The sequence below is a fragment of the Ixodes scapularis genome, unplaced genomic scaffold (assembly GCF_016920785.2).
Source record: "Ixodes scapularis isolate PalLabHiFi unplaced genomic scaffold, ASM1692078v2 PGA_scaffold3__209_contigs__length_174095766, whole genome shotgun sequence".
Classification (NCBI taxonomy): domain Eukaryota; kingdom Metazoa; phylum Arthropoda; class Arachnida; order Ixodida; family Ixodidae; genus Ixodes; species Ixodes scapularis.
This window is the reverse complement of record NW_024609868.1, coordinates 50,451,191-50,464,430: the sequence shown is the minus strand read 5'-3', so window position 1 is coordinate 50,464,430 and position 13,240 is coordinate 50,451,191. Positions and strand designations below refer to the sequence as shown.

At 45.1% G+C, this 13,240-nt stretch overlaps 2 protein-coding genes across 2 annotated transcripts in view; both read left to right on the top strand.

The window, feature by feature from the left end:
* LOC115316971 (serine/threonine-protein phosphatase 1 regulatory subunit 10) overlaps positions 1–2,518 on the top strand; it is a 42,523-nt gene extending 40,005 nt beyond the window's left edge. Inside the window, exons 9-12 of the mRNA XM_029976533.4 lie at positions 50–125; positions 239–620; positions 1,314–1,604; positions 2,101–2,518. Coding sequence (XP_029832393.2) covers positions 50–125; positions 239–620; positions 1,314–1,604; positions 2,101–2,216 — 865 coding nt within the window. The 3' untranslated portion in view covers positions 2,217–2,518. The remainder of the gene's footprint in view (positions 1–49; positions 126–238; positions 621–1,313; positions 1,605–2,100) is intronic.
* Positions 2,519–3,426: 908 nt separating this feature from the next.
* LOC8040444 (helicase SKI2W) overlaps positions 3,427–13,240 on the top strand; it is a 44,941-nt gene continuing 35,127 nt past the window's right edge. Inside the window, exons 1-7 of the mRNA XM_029976530.4 lie at positions 3,427–3,953; positions 4,045–4,154; positions 4,231–4,348; positions 5,197–5,254; positions 5,344–5,501; positions 7,283–7,345; positions 7,722–7,856. Coding sequence (XP_029832390.2) covers positions 3,855–3,953; positions 4,045–4,154; positions 4,231–4,348; positions 5,197–5,254; positions 5,344–5,501; positions 7,283–7,345; positions 7,722–7,856 — 741 coding nt within the window. The 5' untranslated portion in view covers positions 3,427–3,854. The remainder of the gene's footprint in view (positions 3,954–4,044; positions 4,155–4,230; positions 4,349–5,196; positions 5,255–5,343; positions 5,502–7,282; positions 7,346–7,721; positions 7,857–13,240) is intronic.

The following is a 13,240-nucleotide window of genomic DNA, read 5'->3' as shown; positions in this document are numbered from 1 at the left end:
GCGTGAAATAGCCCATTCTGATTGCGTTTTTTTTTTTGTCTTTTTTCAGGATTCCGGACTCTCCTTACGAACCCGACGCAGAACAGGTGTCCGGTCAGGAGCCGAAGCAGATTCCGCTCGAAGACGTGAGTACTATCTTATTCGTTTGGCATTTCTTTTAAACGAGGATTCTTGATATGCCCTTTTAGGTTAAAGCATCGAAGTCGGCTCTGACCTGGTGACTCCGTTTGTCTCGCAGGAGAACAGCCCGAGCGCCACGCTGGACTACTCCAACATGGAGGTCCCCAAAGCAAGCAGCCTACCCTCGATCCTCTCAAACCTGGTCCTTTCGATTGCGTCCAAGACCCAGGGCGGGCCCCAGGGGCCGCCGCAGCAGGGCGGCCAGGCACCCCAGGGGCACATGATGCCTGGGGGCCACGTGCGCATGCCGGGACAACAGCACCACCAGGGCCCCATGCCGGGGCAGATGCAGGGCCAGATGCCGCCGCAGTCGATGATGCCGGACATGCAGGGTCCCCCAATGCACATGGGCGGCGGCGGCGGGAACCTCCTCGGGGGAGACCCCCAGTGCCAGAATGGGCCGCCCAACTTCATGCACCCCAACAACATGCAGGGTCAGGGTGAGTGCGCTTTGTTGGCGTTGCACTCTTTAGGTCGGTCTGGAGACACCGAATAACCTACGCAGGGGTTCTCGAGCTTTACAGTCTCAAGGAACACCTATCTCTCTCGGTTGGCAGCTGGGAAACCCCTCTTGGTCTTGGCACTGTTGCCCCGAGGCAGAACAGAAGCCCCACAAACCCCGTAAAAAATAGCAGACGTCCTAGAGAATGTTTGTCCCAAAGTTATGCATCAATAAAAGCCCCAGATCCACTCTAATACTAGTGCCTAAACTGGAAAAATACTATACTCGAAATGCAACTTCTTGTGCTTTAGATGCAGTGTCAGGAAGCTTAGCTAAGATTATTTTGATCAGTCACTGACTGTTTTGACATCTCCAGAGGACTGAAAACTGCTTCCTGAATTTTGTTGTTGCACCATGCCTCTTGCTTCCTGCCTTTTGTTGCTGCATCTAGGGGCTGGATAAGCCAGGACCTTATCCCGGCTTATCCAGCCCCAAGATGCAACAACAAACGGAGTCCCCCTGCAACCAAGATAGTAGTGGGAGAGGGGGAAATGAATAGGGTTGGCGAAGAGGATTTTCCTACCTGCGGAAAAACTTTTGTAGGTTGGGCTTTAATGGGAACGTCACATCGTCTGGCTTCTCCCTCCTACCTTTGTCACGTTTCTAACTTCCTTCCCACCCTTTTTTGCAGGTATGAACATGATGGGTCCACCTGTGTCAATGTCAGGGGGTGGTGGCTTCCCCAACATGGGCATGCCCATGGGCCACGGAGGAGGCAACGGAGGCGGCGGCGGTGACTGGGGCATGATGCCCCCCATGGGGGCGGAGGGCGACTTCTTCAGGGGCCCACCACCGGGCATGGGCGGTGGCGGACCCCCCATGGGCATGGGAGGGGGTGCCCCGCCCCCCCCGATGGGCTCTGCCGTCCAGCACATGATGGACATGGCACGGGGAAACATGCCCCCGCATGGCGGAGGACGCAGTGAGTGCTCTTTCCTCTCTTTTTGGTGGGGCTAAGTGAATGAGTGGGCCAATTTGGAATTTTCTAGCATAATGCGGTTCTCGGAAGTCTGCCGTGGGAATAAAATTTAACTTTTTTTGTTTCGTTAGGGCGCTGCAGTGCACTTCAAAGGGAAAGCATTGGGTTTTAGTTTAGTTGTTTTGTACTGCCCATTTTGCAGCTTCTGGTTGCTTGGGATGCATTCGCCTGGCTTGTTACTTAACAATCCGTTTTTTTGGCTGCGCCACCAACCTGTATGCCATCATGGACACATGTAATTTAGCGGGCATTGCTTCCGTTGGGAGCCTCTTTTAATTCAAAAACTCAATTGTGACGAATTCTTAGTTCATGAAAACTTGGCCAGAGCCTAAGCATCTTTTTTTTTTTTTAGTTTATGATCTGGATTTTGTTTTTATTTAGGTGTATAAATTAAATAAAGATACTAATTATGTGTGTGTGTTTTTTTCTCTTCTTATAGATTCGAGGATGAGAACTCCCAGGGTACCCTGCAAATACTACATGACGTCAACCTGCAGATTCGGAACCTCGTGTTCCTTCCTGCATCCGGGCGTCAATGGACCTCCGCTGCAATAGCAATCAGCGTGCCAACTGCAGATGTGTACAGGAAAAAAAGGACTATGGAAACGGTGCAGCAGCGTCTCCGTGCATTTGCAAAACTCGAACGGTGGTGTGCAAACGTGTACAGGAAGCAAGAGACTGTGGAATCTTTTCTACAATGTTGTGCATCTCCAGTGCTTGGCAGCTCCATGTAAATAAGGTCACACGCATCCAGCGCTCGAAGAGGAGGACTGCGCTCTCTATTTATTGACAGTTTTGTGTTTCTTTTTTCAATCCGGTGTCTGGGTGTAACCCAAAATCTTTTTTTTTTTTTTTTTTACTACGAGCGGTACACAAGGAACGCAAAAACTTGCCACAATCCTGCTCCGCACCTGCCGAGAAACGTTACTTCGTTTGCAGGACTGGTCATCTCATGGATCACACGCTGCATCTGTGCAGTTGTATATAGGTGTACTATATTGCATATATGTGTATATTACTAGCCGTCTGACATACGATTAAAACTGGAAGTTGATTTTCGTATGAACTACTGGTCTGTGTTTATTTGTTCGAAAAAGCTTAAACTCTTGGTGCATGTTAATTCTTATGTGGACAGCAAGTCGTCTGCTTCCTGCGCAGGAGTTGTGGTGACGTCAGAATGACGCTGAGCTCTGATTGGCTTTAATTGAAAGGATAGTGAGTAGACTTTAACGCTAGACGCCTTAAAGTCTACCCATCATTTTTTTCAAACGGCTAATAAGAGCTCGACGTTCTGACGTCATCGCAACCCCTGTGCAAGAAGCAGACGAACTTGCGTTCCGCATAGATTCCAGAACAGTTCAAGTGGTTGAGGGTTCTACAATCAGCTGATGCCTGCAGCCAATGGGCCATTTTTTTTAATGTGCTCTGCTCTCTGATGAAACTAAAACAAATTGTAATGACACGTAACTTCATCTCTTCGGAATAGCACCCAACGTGTTTTGATCAAAGAGGTTGAGAGTGGTTTTGATCTGCGTCCAAGTTACAAATTTCCAGGGATTTCATTTGCATGTTATCTGCAATGATGATAATGTGCTTTAAAATTCCACAAAGTAAATGAAACTACCAAATTACTGTTGACGAAATTTGTACTCGCTTTTCTATTTTGTTTTGATTTAGACGGTGAAGATGGGTCAACAGGTCAAGAAATTAAAATATGCCGCTAGTCATTTCTAGTGCGTTCCGTACTTTATGTTTGCAACGCTGGGTCAATCATGGCCGGCGCGGCAGTCGTTCGCCTTCGCTCTAAATTTATCGTTTTCTGATTGATCGTGTACTCTCCCGGTTTTAAGAGGAATTTAGCTAGGCATTTGATGACATCGATGAGTAGACTAAACTACTGAAGTTTGCGCTCTCGCCTGCAGCTCGGGCTCGGGTAAGTGCATACGAGCAACTTTTGCGGTGGGTGTTGGTGAGGTTCTCGCGTTGCAGGTTCGGCTTTTGTAAAACAGCTGACGCGGTAAGTTTTGCACATCTAAACTCACAATTTTCTAACAAAGGAGTAGACATTTTTAAACTTTAAGCCATTGTTAAACTTCGTTTAAGTTTTCCCGTGTAGCATGGCTGTTCGACTCTGTCTTGCACATCGGTGATCAAGTTACGGTGGAAATTTCAGGCGCGCTCTCCGAAGTTATCATGGAGCATCTTCCCCAGCATTTGCGTTTTCAAGAGCTCTGGGGAGGCAAAGACGTGGACGTCGAACCCAGCAGTGGCATAGACTTGCTCGATTCGCCGGTGAGTGTCATAACGCCTTTCAAGGTTCCACGCACACCCAAAACTTTTCAAGCTGCACGTCTCTCAAATTCGGATTTGCTTCTGTCGCCAGTTCCCGTTCGGCATACCCCCCGTCGTACCAGACGCCGAGACACAGATTCTCGAAATTCTGGAGGAAATAGCGGACAATTTATCGGTACACAGCGTTGAAAGCACTCAAAGGTCAGTTGTGTCTCAACTCTGTGTGGTCCGAACTGTTGACGGGGCTTAATTTCGCGTTCTTTTTGTTTCGAAACAGACACTTTTCGGCTCCACCCGACGTGAAATCGCTGTTGTCTTGCGATGTTTCGGCCACTCCTTCGGAACTTCGGGTCCGCAGGAACCTCGCAACTGGTACCCTCGAAGGATATAACGAGGTTTGAGCTGCTTTTTCTTTACACCAAGGCCATTCAAAGGAATAAATAATTGAGTAATGCTATATGCACTCCGGAGTGCAGCTCGGCCGGAAATTGCTATATGCACTACGTTTGTCTCGTATAAAATGAATGATCACGAGCTTTCCAACCGGTGGCATAGCGTAGGGGTTAGCGTGTCCGCTTCATATGCAAGTGGACGCAGGTTCGAATCGCGGTGATCCTACCTTTTTTTTTCTTTTTTTCTTGAACGTTGTTTTGACGAGGCATTTGGCGATATTTATATTTCTTTTTTGCGATGAACACTAAAAAAAAAAAACGCCGAATGTTGTCGACGAAACTTCGCAGACTTCGCAGATCGGGGACAGCGGGGCTTGGGTTGCCGGCTGGACGCCGCGAAGCGGCGTGTACTGGTTAACTTTTCTAATTAGCAGCCGCATACTGTCGCCGCGAAGCGGCGTGAACGCAGGCGGGGGGCTGGGTTAACGAGCTCCCCAGGGATACACGCGCAGTTCGAAAAAGGGTGGCCCGAGCGGCATGAGCTCTCAGCGTAGTGCATATAGCAATTTCCGTCCAAAGTGCACTACGTAGTGCATATAGCATCGCTCTAAATAATTTTGCGAGTGGAAAGATTGAATTTAATATATCTTCCTCTTTCACAACTACAGTTAACTGCTCTTTATTGAATGTCTGTTCTGCCTGCAGATTTTTTTTTCTCACCAACCAGTGTTGGATGTACTGTGTATCTACACCAAGTGCTCCTCGATTCCCAGAACACAACCAACTGTTTATAGGGGACCAGAAACAACAGCCGGTTCTGGAGCACTTCAACATCTTTGCTTTCTTTCCAGGTATTTATTGAGGAAGAATGTCCAGAAAACGGTGAATCAGCTGTAGACTTTGTAAATGGTGTGTATCCAATAGCAGAAGTCTTCAATGCTTGCTTGTGTGAGAGAAGAAGCCCAAACTGTTTCTGTTCTGTTTCCTCCTCTGTCCAGGTTTGTCGACTGTTCCGCCAGGTTTTGAAGAAGGCATGACCTTTAGTGTTGAGTCAGCAGCTCCCGAGGAAGAGTTTTCCGTACGGCATGTGCTCAATCTGGCAGACGTCTTGTCAGCTGGGGAGCCACAAGAAATGGATGATAGGCCTCGAAACAAGGTCAGTGCCTTGATACACAAACAGAAGCTGTAAAGGAAAGTGATAAATGCATGCTGCGAGTGGGACACTTATCCTATTAATAACCCGGACAGGACTATAGAATGTAATTTAATACAAAACATTGCACATCAAACAGAATATGTTTGGTGGGCAAGGAAAACTTCTGTCTCTTTGACAGAAGCTGAGTGAGTACTTACCGTAAAATACCGAGCAAGCGCCTACTCAAAATATCAAGATAATCGTGAAAATTGGGGAATGAGCGCTTGTTAGGTCATTAATTTTACCTATATATCTACTGTGCATATTTTTTCAGATGTTGCAAAATTTTGGGGTGGGCACTTGGTAGGGAATGTGCAGATGCTCAATATTTTATGGTAAGCTTTCACATATTTCAGAAATAAACTGTACATTGCCAAGCACTTAGTCTCCGCCCAAATGTAGTACTAGCAATTCATACCGGATGCCAAAGTTTCAAAACTAACCGTTGTCCTGTTCAAAAGTTGTGAGCGATTTTTTTTAAGCTTTCAGTGGGAAAATGGTGGCTTACAAAGTCCATGATTACGAATACAAGGTGATGAATGGTGTCAACTACGGGGAACGGGCCCCATTGTCCCATTCAGAGTTTTTATAGCATTGCCCAAAGCTATCTCACTATGGCACTTTCGTGCATCTGTGAGACAAAGTAAAGGGCATGATTTAGAAAAAAATAAAGGAACCTGAAATACTTACTAATACTTGGAGGTTCTGTTTCTGCTTCTATCAAATGTGATGCCAGGTATTGTGTATTTTTTTCGCGAGTGGCAGAATGCCAAATTGGGATTGGCAAGAATTGAGCTTTTCAGATTCCTGTCAGGGTGTCTAGCGACCGGGAAAACCGGGAATTCTAAGGAAAATTTTAGTTACCGGGAAAAATTGGGGAATTGTCTGGGATATTGTCAAAAAGTGAGCCCAGTCAGGGAAAATGAGCCGGAAACGCCATCGAGCGCCCTGAGCAAGGCTTGAGGACTTGGGGCAAGAAAAATAGGCAATAAATTCTGCTTTGAGCGGAGTGCGAGTTCTGCTCACCGGATGTGAAGTGTGCTGCCCGATGCAAAGAGAACAGCCGACAAATCCAGTCCAAGCCTTGTATTAGATTGGATTGAGGGTGCAACACCAGGCTGGATCCAGTTAGATCTACTAGCTTTAGTAACAAAAGGGAAAGCCGCAGACCCCAATTTAATCCGAGCCTTTTCTTTCTGCACACTTTCGGAAGGTATCTGAAGGTGTGCATCTGGCGGCCATGCTGTCATTCGGTTATTGACGCGTGTGGTTGAGCGTCGTGTTTTCATCGTGTTTCCGGAAGTGGCCTCTTCACTGACAATGTCAGCGGCAAGTGCTCGTTTCATCCGGACTGGGCAAACCCGAATATTTCGGAATGTGCAACTTGGACCCGTGCAAAATGATCCTCACAGTGCTCAATGCTCAATGCCTTGTGTTGTAATGGTCTTATATATTTAACCGCCTCTACAGTGGTCAGGGAATTTCACCAGAAATTGTCGGGGAGAACCTGGAAAAGTCGGGGAATTTCAAAATGATAATTTGCTAGACAGCCTGCCTGTACACTCTTGGAAAGTTGTGCTGACAATCTAAAAAGCTGTTTGTTCTGTTAATTAGAAGTGTGGAACTCATTTGCAGTGGTCGTGCTTTTTTTTTTTTGTGTTGCAGATTTGAAAATATTTTCTGAAGATAGATTTTAAAGATATTAATTTTATACTAAACATGTTTGTTTTTTCTTGCCTCAGGAAAATAAACAAGCCAGTGTGGGACTGCTGGATGATGTTGAGTTTATGAAGCAGCTGCCACTGGTGAGCAAGTTAACTAGAATGCACCATTTCATTTCAAATTTCTGTTGGCTGCCTCCTTTGGTAGCCTCTGCTTTAAACTAACTTCTTGGCTCTTTTTTTTTTTGGGGCTTTTTATTAGTAGCATAGCCTGGATTTTTTTTTTTTCTTTCAGGGAAAGGGGGGGGGGGGGGGGCGCTGGTTCAGTGTAGGGTCTGCTGGATTCTGGGGTGGGGGGGGAGGGGGTCAAAGCCCCAATAGGCCCCTCCCCTGGCTATGCCACTGCTTCCTATTGCATCTACTCCACTTGTCTGCTGAGGACCTTTGCCTTACCTTCTTTGCAATTGCTTGCCTTTGTCAATTTCTCTTGGCTTTAAACCTGCTTTGCTTGCATCCTCAGGAACCGGTGACGGCAGTGCTTGACATCAGCCACGTGACGACCGAACCCAAGGTGCGCTTGGAGTGGGCAGAGCAGGTGGACATCTCCAAGCCCATGCTGGATTTCAAGGAGCAGGTGCCAGACCCTGCATTCAAGGTGCTCTGCACTGGCATTTCTGTCCACGTTTTTGCCTATAAAACGTGTGAGAGGCTACACAACTTTGTTGCAAGTTGCACTACCTGCGTGTTTTTCAGTCTTGTGAAAGACTGTGCATTGATGCCAGATGAAGATATTTATGCTTTACCCTTACCATTGAGTTCAGAGACTTGCTGCATCTTATAGGAATAACAAAGCAGTCTGATTGTTTCAATTCAATGCACAAACAGAATCATAAATTCTCGAGTATGCAGACCCGCAGTCGGGGGGGGGGGCTAGAGGCTTGCTTCCCCCTCCCTAGAAAGTTTGGCGGTGAGAGGGTCTCTTCAGTGCTGCTGCATGGATGTCAAACGAAATGATCTCTATTTTCTACCTTGTGTTTTACATCTTGTAGTGCCGTACTCACTATTTGTTTTTGGCGAGGCAGAGGAGGGGGGGGGGGGGGGGGCGGGGCTTTAACTAGTTATAGTTCGTTGCAACCACAGAACGAAGGGCGAGGATAAGACGGGCCGGGGAGGAGGAAGCAGACGGAACGCTAAAGAGAGAAGGTGGTTTCCCCCTCTCTTCTCCAGCGTTCCGTCTGCTTCCTCCTCCCCGGCCCGTCTTACCCTCGCCCTTCGTTCTTAGGTTGCAACTGACTATAGTTCCTATTCTCGAAAAAAAATCGTGGCTATAGGCCTGAGGGTGTGTATAAGTAATTCAAATCTCTATTAAAAAGTGCTAGAACCATAGGCAGACAATGAAAGGGAGAATACACAGACAAGCTGTGCATTCACTCCATAATAAATCTGAGATTAGAAATAGCAAACAAATATGTACAACCACACTCAACATTTTGAACTGCCCTGGGGTCACCCAGGGTAATTTGTAGGTCTCTGTTCCTATTTTCTTTTTGGTAGAGGTGTTTGTAACCATCAGAAGGGTTAAAGGGATGGTGAACCGAAATTTGGATTAAAAGAAAACAATGCAGGAGTTGTAGGCGGGACGCTACAATCCCTACAACACTACTCGTAAGGCGATATCTCGAATGGACGGCCATATTTTTGGAAAAAGAGGTTGAGATTGAACCAGGCCGACAAGGCACGTGACGTGAAGATATCTTGTTTCCTCCTCTCTTCTGCTTCGCCCCCTCAAAGCGGCGAAGCGGAGTAGGCGTGAGGCTGTTCCCCTTCCTTCGCGGAAAAACATGACGTGAACATTTCTGTCAAATGCGCCTCCTTTTTGTGAAAAAATACGGTCATCCGTTCGAGATATCGCTGTATGAGTGATGTTTTGTTGTTTGTAGCATCCCGTTGTACGCTTTTGCTGCGTGTTTTGTGGAATCCAGATTTTGGTTCAGCATCCCTTTAACATATGTATAGAAGGGACTTTGTAAATTAAATTAGTAGCTGTGTTTCAGAATGGTGATAGTTGCCTGTTCTTTTATTAGTATTCCTAGTTTGAGGTTTCTTATGGAGCAGCGGCTTTCAATTGGGGTCCGCTGACCCTGTGTATTCTGCGAAGGCATTTTAGGGGTCCATGAAGCCGTGCCTCACCAGTTAGATCCAGCAATGAAAGTTTTATTTCTTTGTTCAATTGAGAAGAAATGTTCGAATTCTCGCGTGAGTTTTCTCGTGTGTATGTCAATGATAGAAGTACCGTATTTACTCGCAGAATGAACGCACTTTTTTTTCTCCGAAAAATCGATGCAAAGTTGAGGGGGGCGTTCATTACGCGAAGTAAAATTTTTGCGTCCGTATTTACTCGCATAATGAACGGACCTTTTACCTTGAAAAATCGAAGTAACTTCTTATCTCTTTGCGCGCGGCGCCCGACCCTGTAACCAAACTAAGCTGTGCAAAAAAAGAAAAAACTACTTTGTTGTTTTTATTTAGTTCCTTGGGTTTTTTTTTTTCGCTGCCTTTCGCAAGCTGTTTTGTTTGCTTAGGCGTTGCTTAGGCGAGGGCTCTCCGCTTATCTTTCTCGTCTCCTTGCGCGGGGCGCGCGACCCCCCGTAACTAGGGATGTCGCGAACCACCCTAGGTTCGATTTCGAAAGGTTTCGATATTTGCAAAGCGAACTGAGGTTCGATTTCGAAAAATTTCGATATTTTCGTACCGACCGAGGTTCGAATTCGAAAAATTCGCAACTTTTGACCACAGCAGAGTTTCGAATTCGAAAATTTCGAAGCTTTCACGGTTTCTAAAATTTCGAATTCGAATATTTCGAATATTTTTTTCCTTCAGGTTCGATAAATTCGAAGATTTCGAAATTCTTTGGGAAAAAATTCGAAAACTTTGAACGCTTCGAATTTTTATAGACATGAAGTTCGAACAATTCGAAGATTTCGAATTTCTTTCTGCATAAAGTTCGAAGGTTTCGCTTCTCTTTTAACGCTAAATTAAAAAAAAAAAAAAAAAAACTTTGAAGATTTTGAATTTCTTTCTAGTTTAATTTTTCAAAGTTCGAAGTCCGATTTTCAAGTTTTTCCACAGTCAGTTTCAAATAACGTTTTCACGACTCACTGGTTTTCACAAAATCAAGTTTAGAAAAGTTAGGGTGTGACATCTAGATTCTGCGAAGTTGGTCGGGCAATTAAATGAGACGACGAGTGTCGCGGACGTGCTAGAATATTTGCCAGTGCAGAATTGTGACCGCCAGCCCCGGGGGGGGGGGGGGGGGGGGGGGGGGGGTCTTTAACCTGCATTACACTGTAGTGATTGCACGAACACACTGTTTTACGAGACTCATCCAGTTCGGAATGGTCAGGGGCGAGCAGGAGGTTGAGGCTCAGAAAAACCTTGAAGCGACCTGGCAAACTACCTCGCCACCCCTTGCACGCTGGTAGTAATCCGATCCGGTGAAGTTTATAATTGTCCTAGAGGTTTATTTTCTGGGACGGAGGAATCGCCTCGCAAAAAGCACAAAAGCCGACACAACTCGAGGTCGAGGAGCGTTCTACCATACAAGTGGCGTCGGAAGAGGAAAAACAGGGGGAAAGAGGGTAGCGGGGGGGGGGGGGGGGGGGTGCTTCAGCCTCCTTCTCCCCCTTGCAGGTATTTCAGACTGTCAAAGAAAACAATACGGGGAAAGAGGGCGTGGTCGAGCTTATTTTGATCTGAAATTATTTATGCATATGTATAGCTACTGTCGCTCTTCAGTGCATAAACGTTGCGTAGATGGTCACTGTTAGAAACTCGTTGTCAGAAGGCACTACTCGTCACATGCTTAGTGGTTCAGAAGATCAAAGTTGTCTTTTCGACCTAAATACCTGTGCCGATAGCAAAAAAAAAAAAAAAAAAAAGAATAAATGTGGGAATAAAAAGCAGGAGAAAAAAAAACTATCAAGAATTCGTCGGAAGTGTTCTATTCTTGCATATTCAGAGGTTCAGAACTTCGAAACAAGTTTCTTTTACCAAAATGTGTACAGGCTACAAGAAACACGTCCCAGGAACGTGAAGCGAAAAAAAAAAAAAAGTTTTCTTTTAATGACGTGCTGAACTTGAACACTATTAGAAATCTTCTCCCATGAGTTAATTTATTCCTTAACGTGAAAAAAAACAATAAATATATTATTTTTTATTGTGCAGATGGCAATGATATGTACTGTCTGTGGTGTTAATTTAAATGTGATACCTCAAACAACTTAGACGAAAATAAATATCAAGTTTAGGTCATAATTGCATACAGATACATGTTTGACATTTCTTCGAAACTCACGTTGAATAACAATAACCACATCTTAAGACGGCACTTACCTAGGCTAAACATAGATCATTCTTAAAAAAAGTATAACATGTCTACCATAAATAGCTCCGGCTGCAGCGTGCTTCAAATCTGGCACAAACGATAATCGTCAAAAACCCGTCGTCCTTCCTCGCCCCTTCGGGGATTTATTTCTTTAAACCTAAGCATGCCAAAACATTGAAAAAAACGACATTGTCTTTCGTAAGGAACGCAGCACCGCGTGTAAAAGTTCGAGAAAAAAAATTACGAATGTACCCCACTGCTTGAAATTAAATGAAACCGTCCGCCGGTCTTTCGAAGTTCGACGAACGTCGAACTTTTACCCTAAAAGTTCGAGGTTCGTCGACCTTCTGACTTTTCAGAATTCGAAAGTTCGAAACTTTTCGAATTCTCTTGGTAAATAAGTTCGAAAGTTCGATATTCATTGATTTTTTGGTCAGTCAAGTTCGAAAGTTCGACAAGCATCGAACCTTGCAGCACAAAAAGGTCGAAAGTTCGAAAAAGATCGAATTTTTTAGCTTAATAAGTTTGACGGTCGAAAAGCGTTGAACTTCTTAGCTTCACAAGTTCGAAAATTCGACCTCCGTCGAATTTTACGATATAGACAATTCGAAAAATCGAAATCTTTCGAACCTTTCGAACCGCTTGATTCGATCATCGAAACTTCGATTCGAAAAAAGTTCGCGGCATCCCTACCCGTAACCAAACTGCGCTGTGCAAAAAAAAAAAAAAAAAAAAAAAAAAAAAAAAAAAAAAAAAAAGGAAGAAAAAAAAGCTTCTTTTTTTCTTTTGTTTGTTTCTCAGTTCGGTGGGTTTTTTTTTTTTCCGCCGTTCGCAAGCTGTTTCGTTTGCTTAGAGGGCTTCTCTGCTCCTCTTTCTTACCTCCTTGTGCGCGGCGTGCGACCCCCGATAACCAAACTGCGCTGTGAAAAGAAAAAAAAAAAGGCTTTTTTTAGTTTTTTTTTTAGTTTTGTGTTTTTTTGTTGTTTTTTTTCTGCCGCCTTTTGCAAGCTGTTTCGTTCGCTTAGAGCGCTTCTCCGCTTCTCTTTCTTACTTCCTTGCGCGCGGCGGCGCGCGAGCCAAAAATCCAGACTGCGCTGTGCAAAAAAAAAAAAAAAAAAAGCTACTCTCCGTGTTTTTTTTCTTGCTTCCTTGGATCTTTGCGAATTTTTTTAACGCCTTTTACAAGGCGTTTTGTTCGCCCACGCTGCCCATGCATTCGCGACCTTGCTGCACCAGAATAGAAAAGTGCATTCATTTCGCGCGCGTGGGGGGAGGCGGTCAAAATTTTGACCTCCGAGTTGGGGGTGCGTTTATTACGCGAGTGAAAAAAAAAAAAAAAGTCAAAATTTTGAGAGCCGACTTGGGGGGTGCGTTCATTACGCGAGTGTGTTCATTGTGCGAGTAAATACGGTATACTCCACACAGTCACTTAGTTATATCCATTTATTAAATCATTATCATAATAAACTTTCGGAATTGCCTTCCCATTAATCTCAAACGGGGTCCTCCATTATCTCTATCGACCCACAAGGGGTCCGCGAACCAATAATGGTCGAGAACCGCTGTTATGGAGCATGCAGACGCTTAGTAATTCCTTGATGACTGAAGCTACTGCTGTAGTTGTCGTTCCTATGAATGGTCGTGCTGTCTGTTCT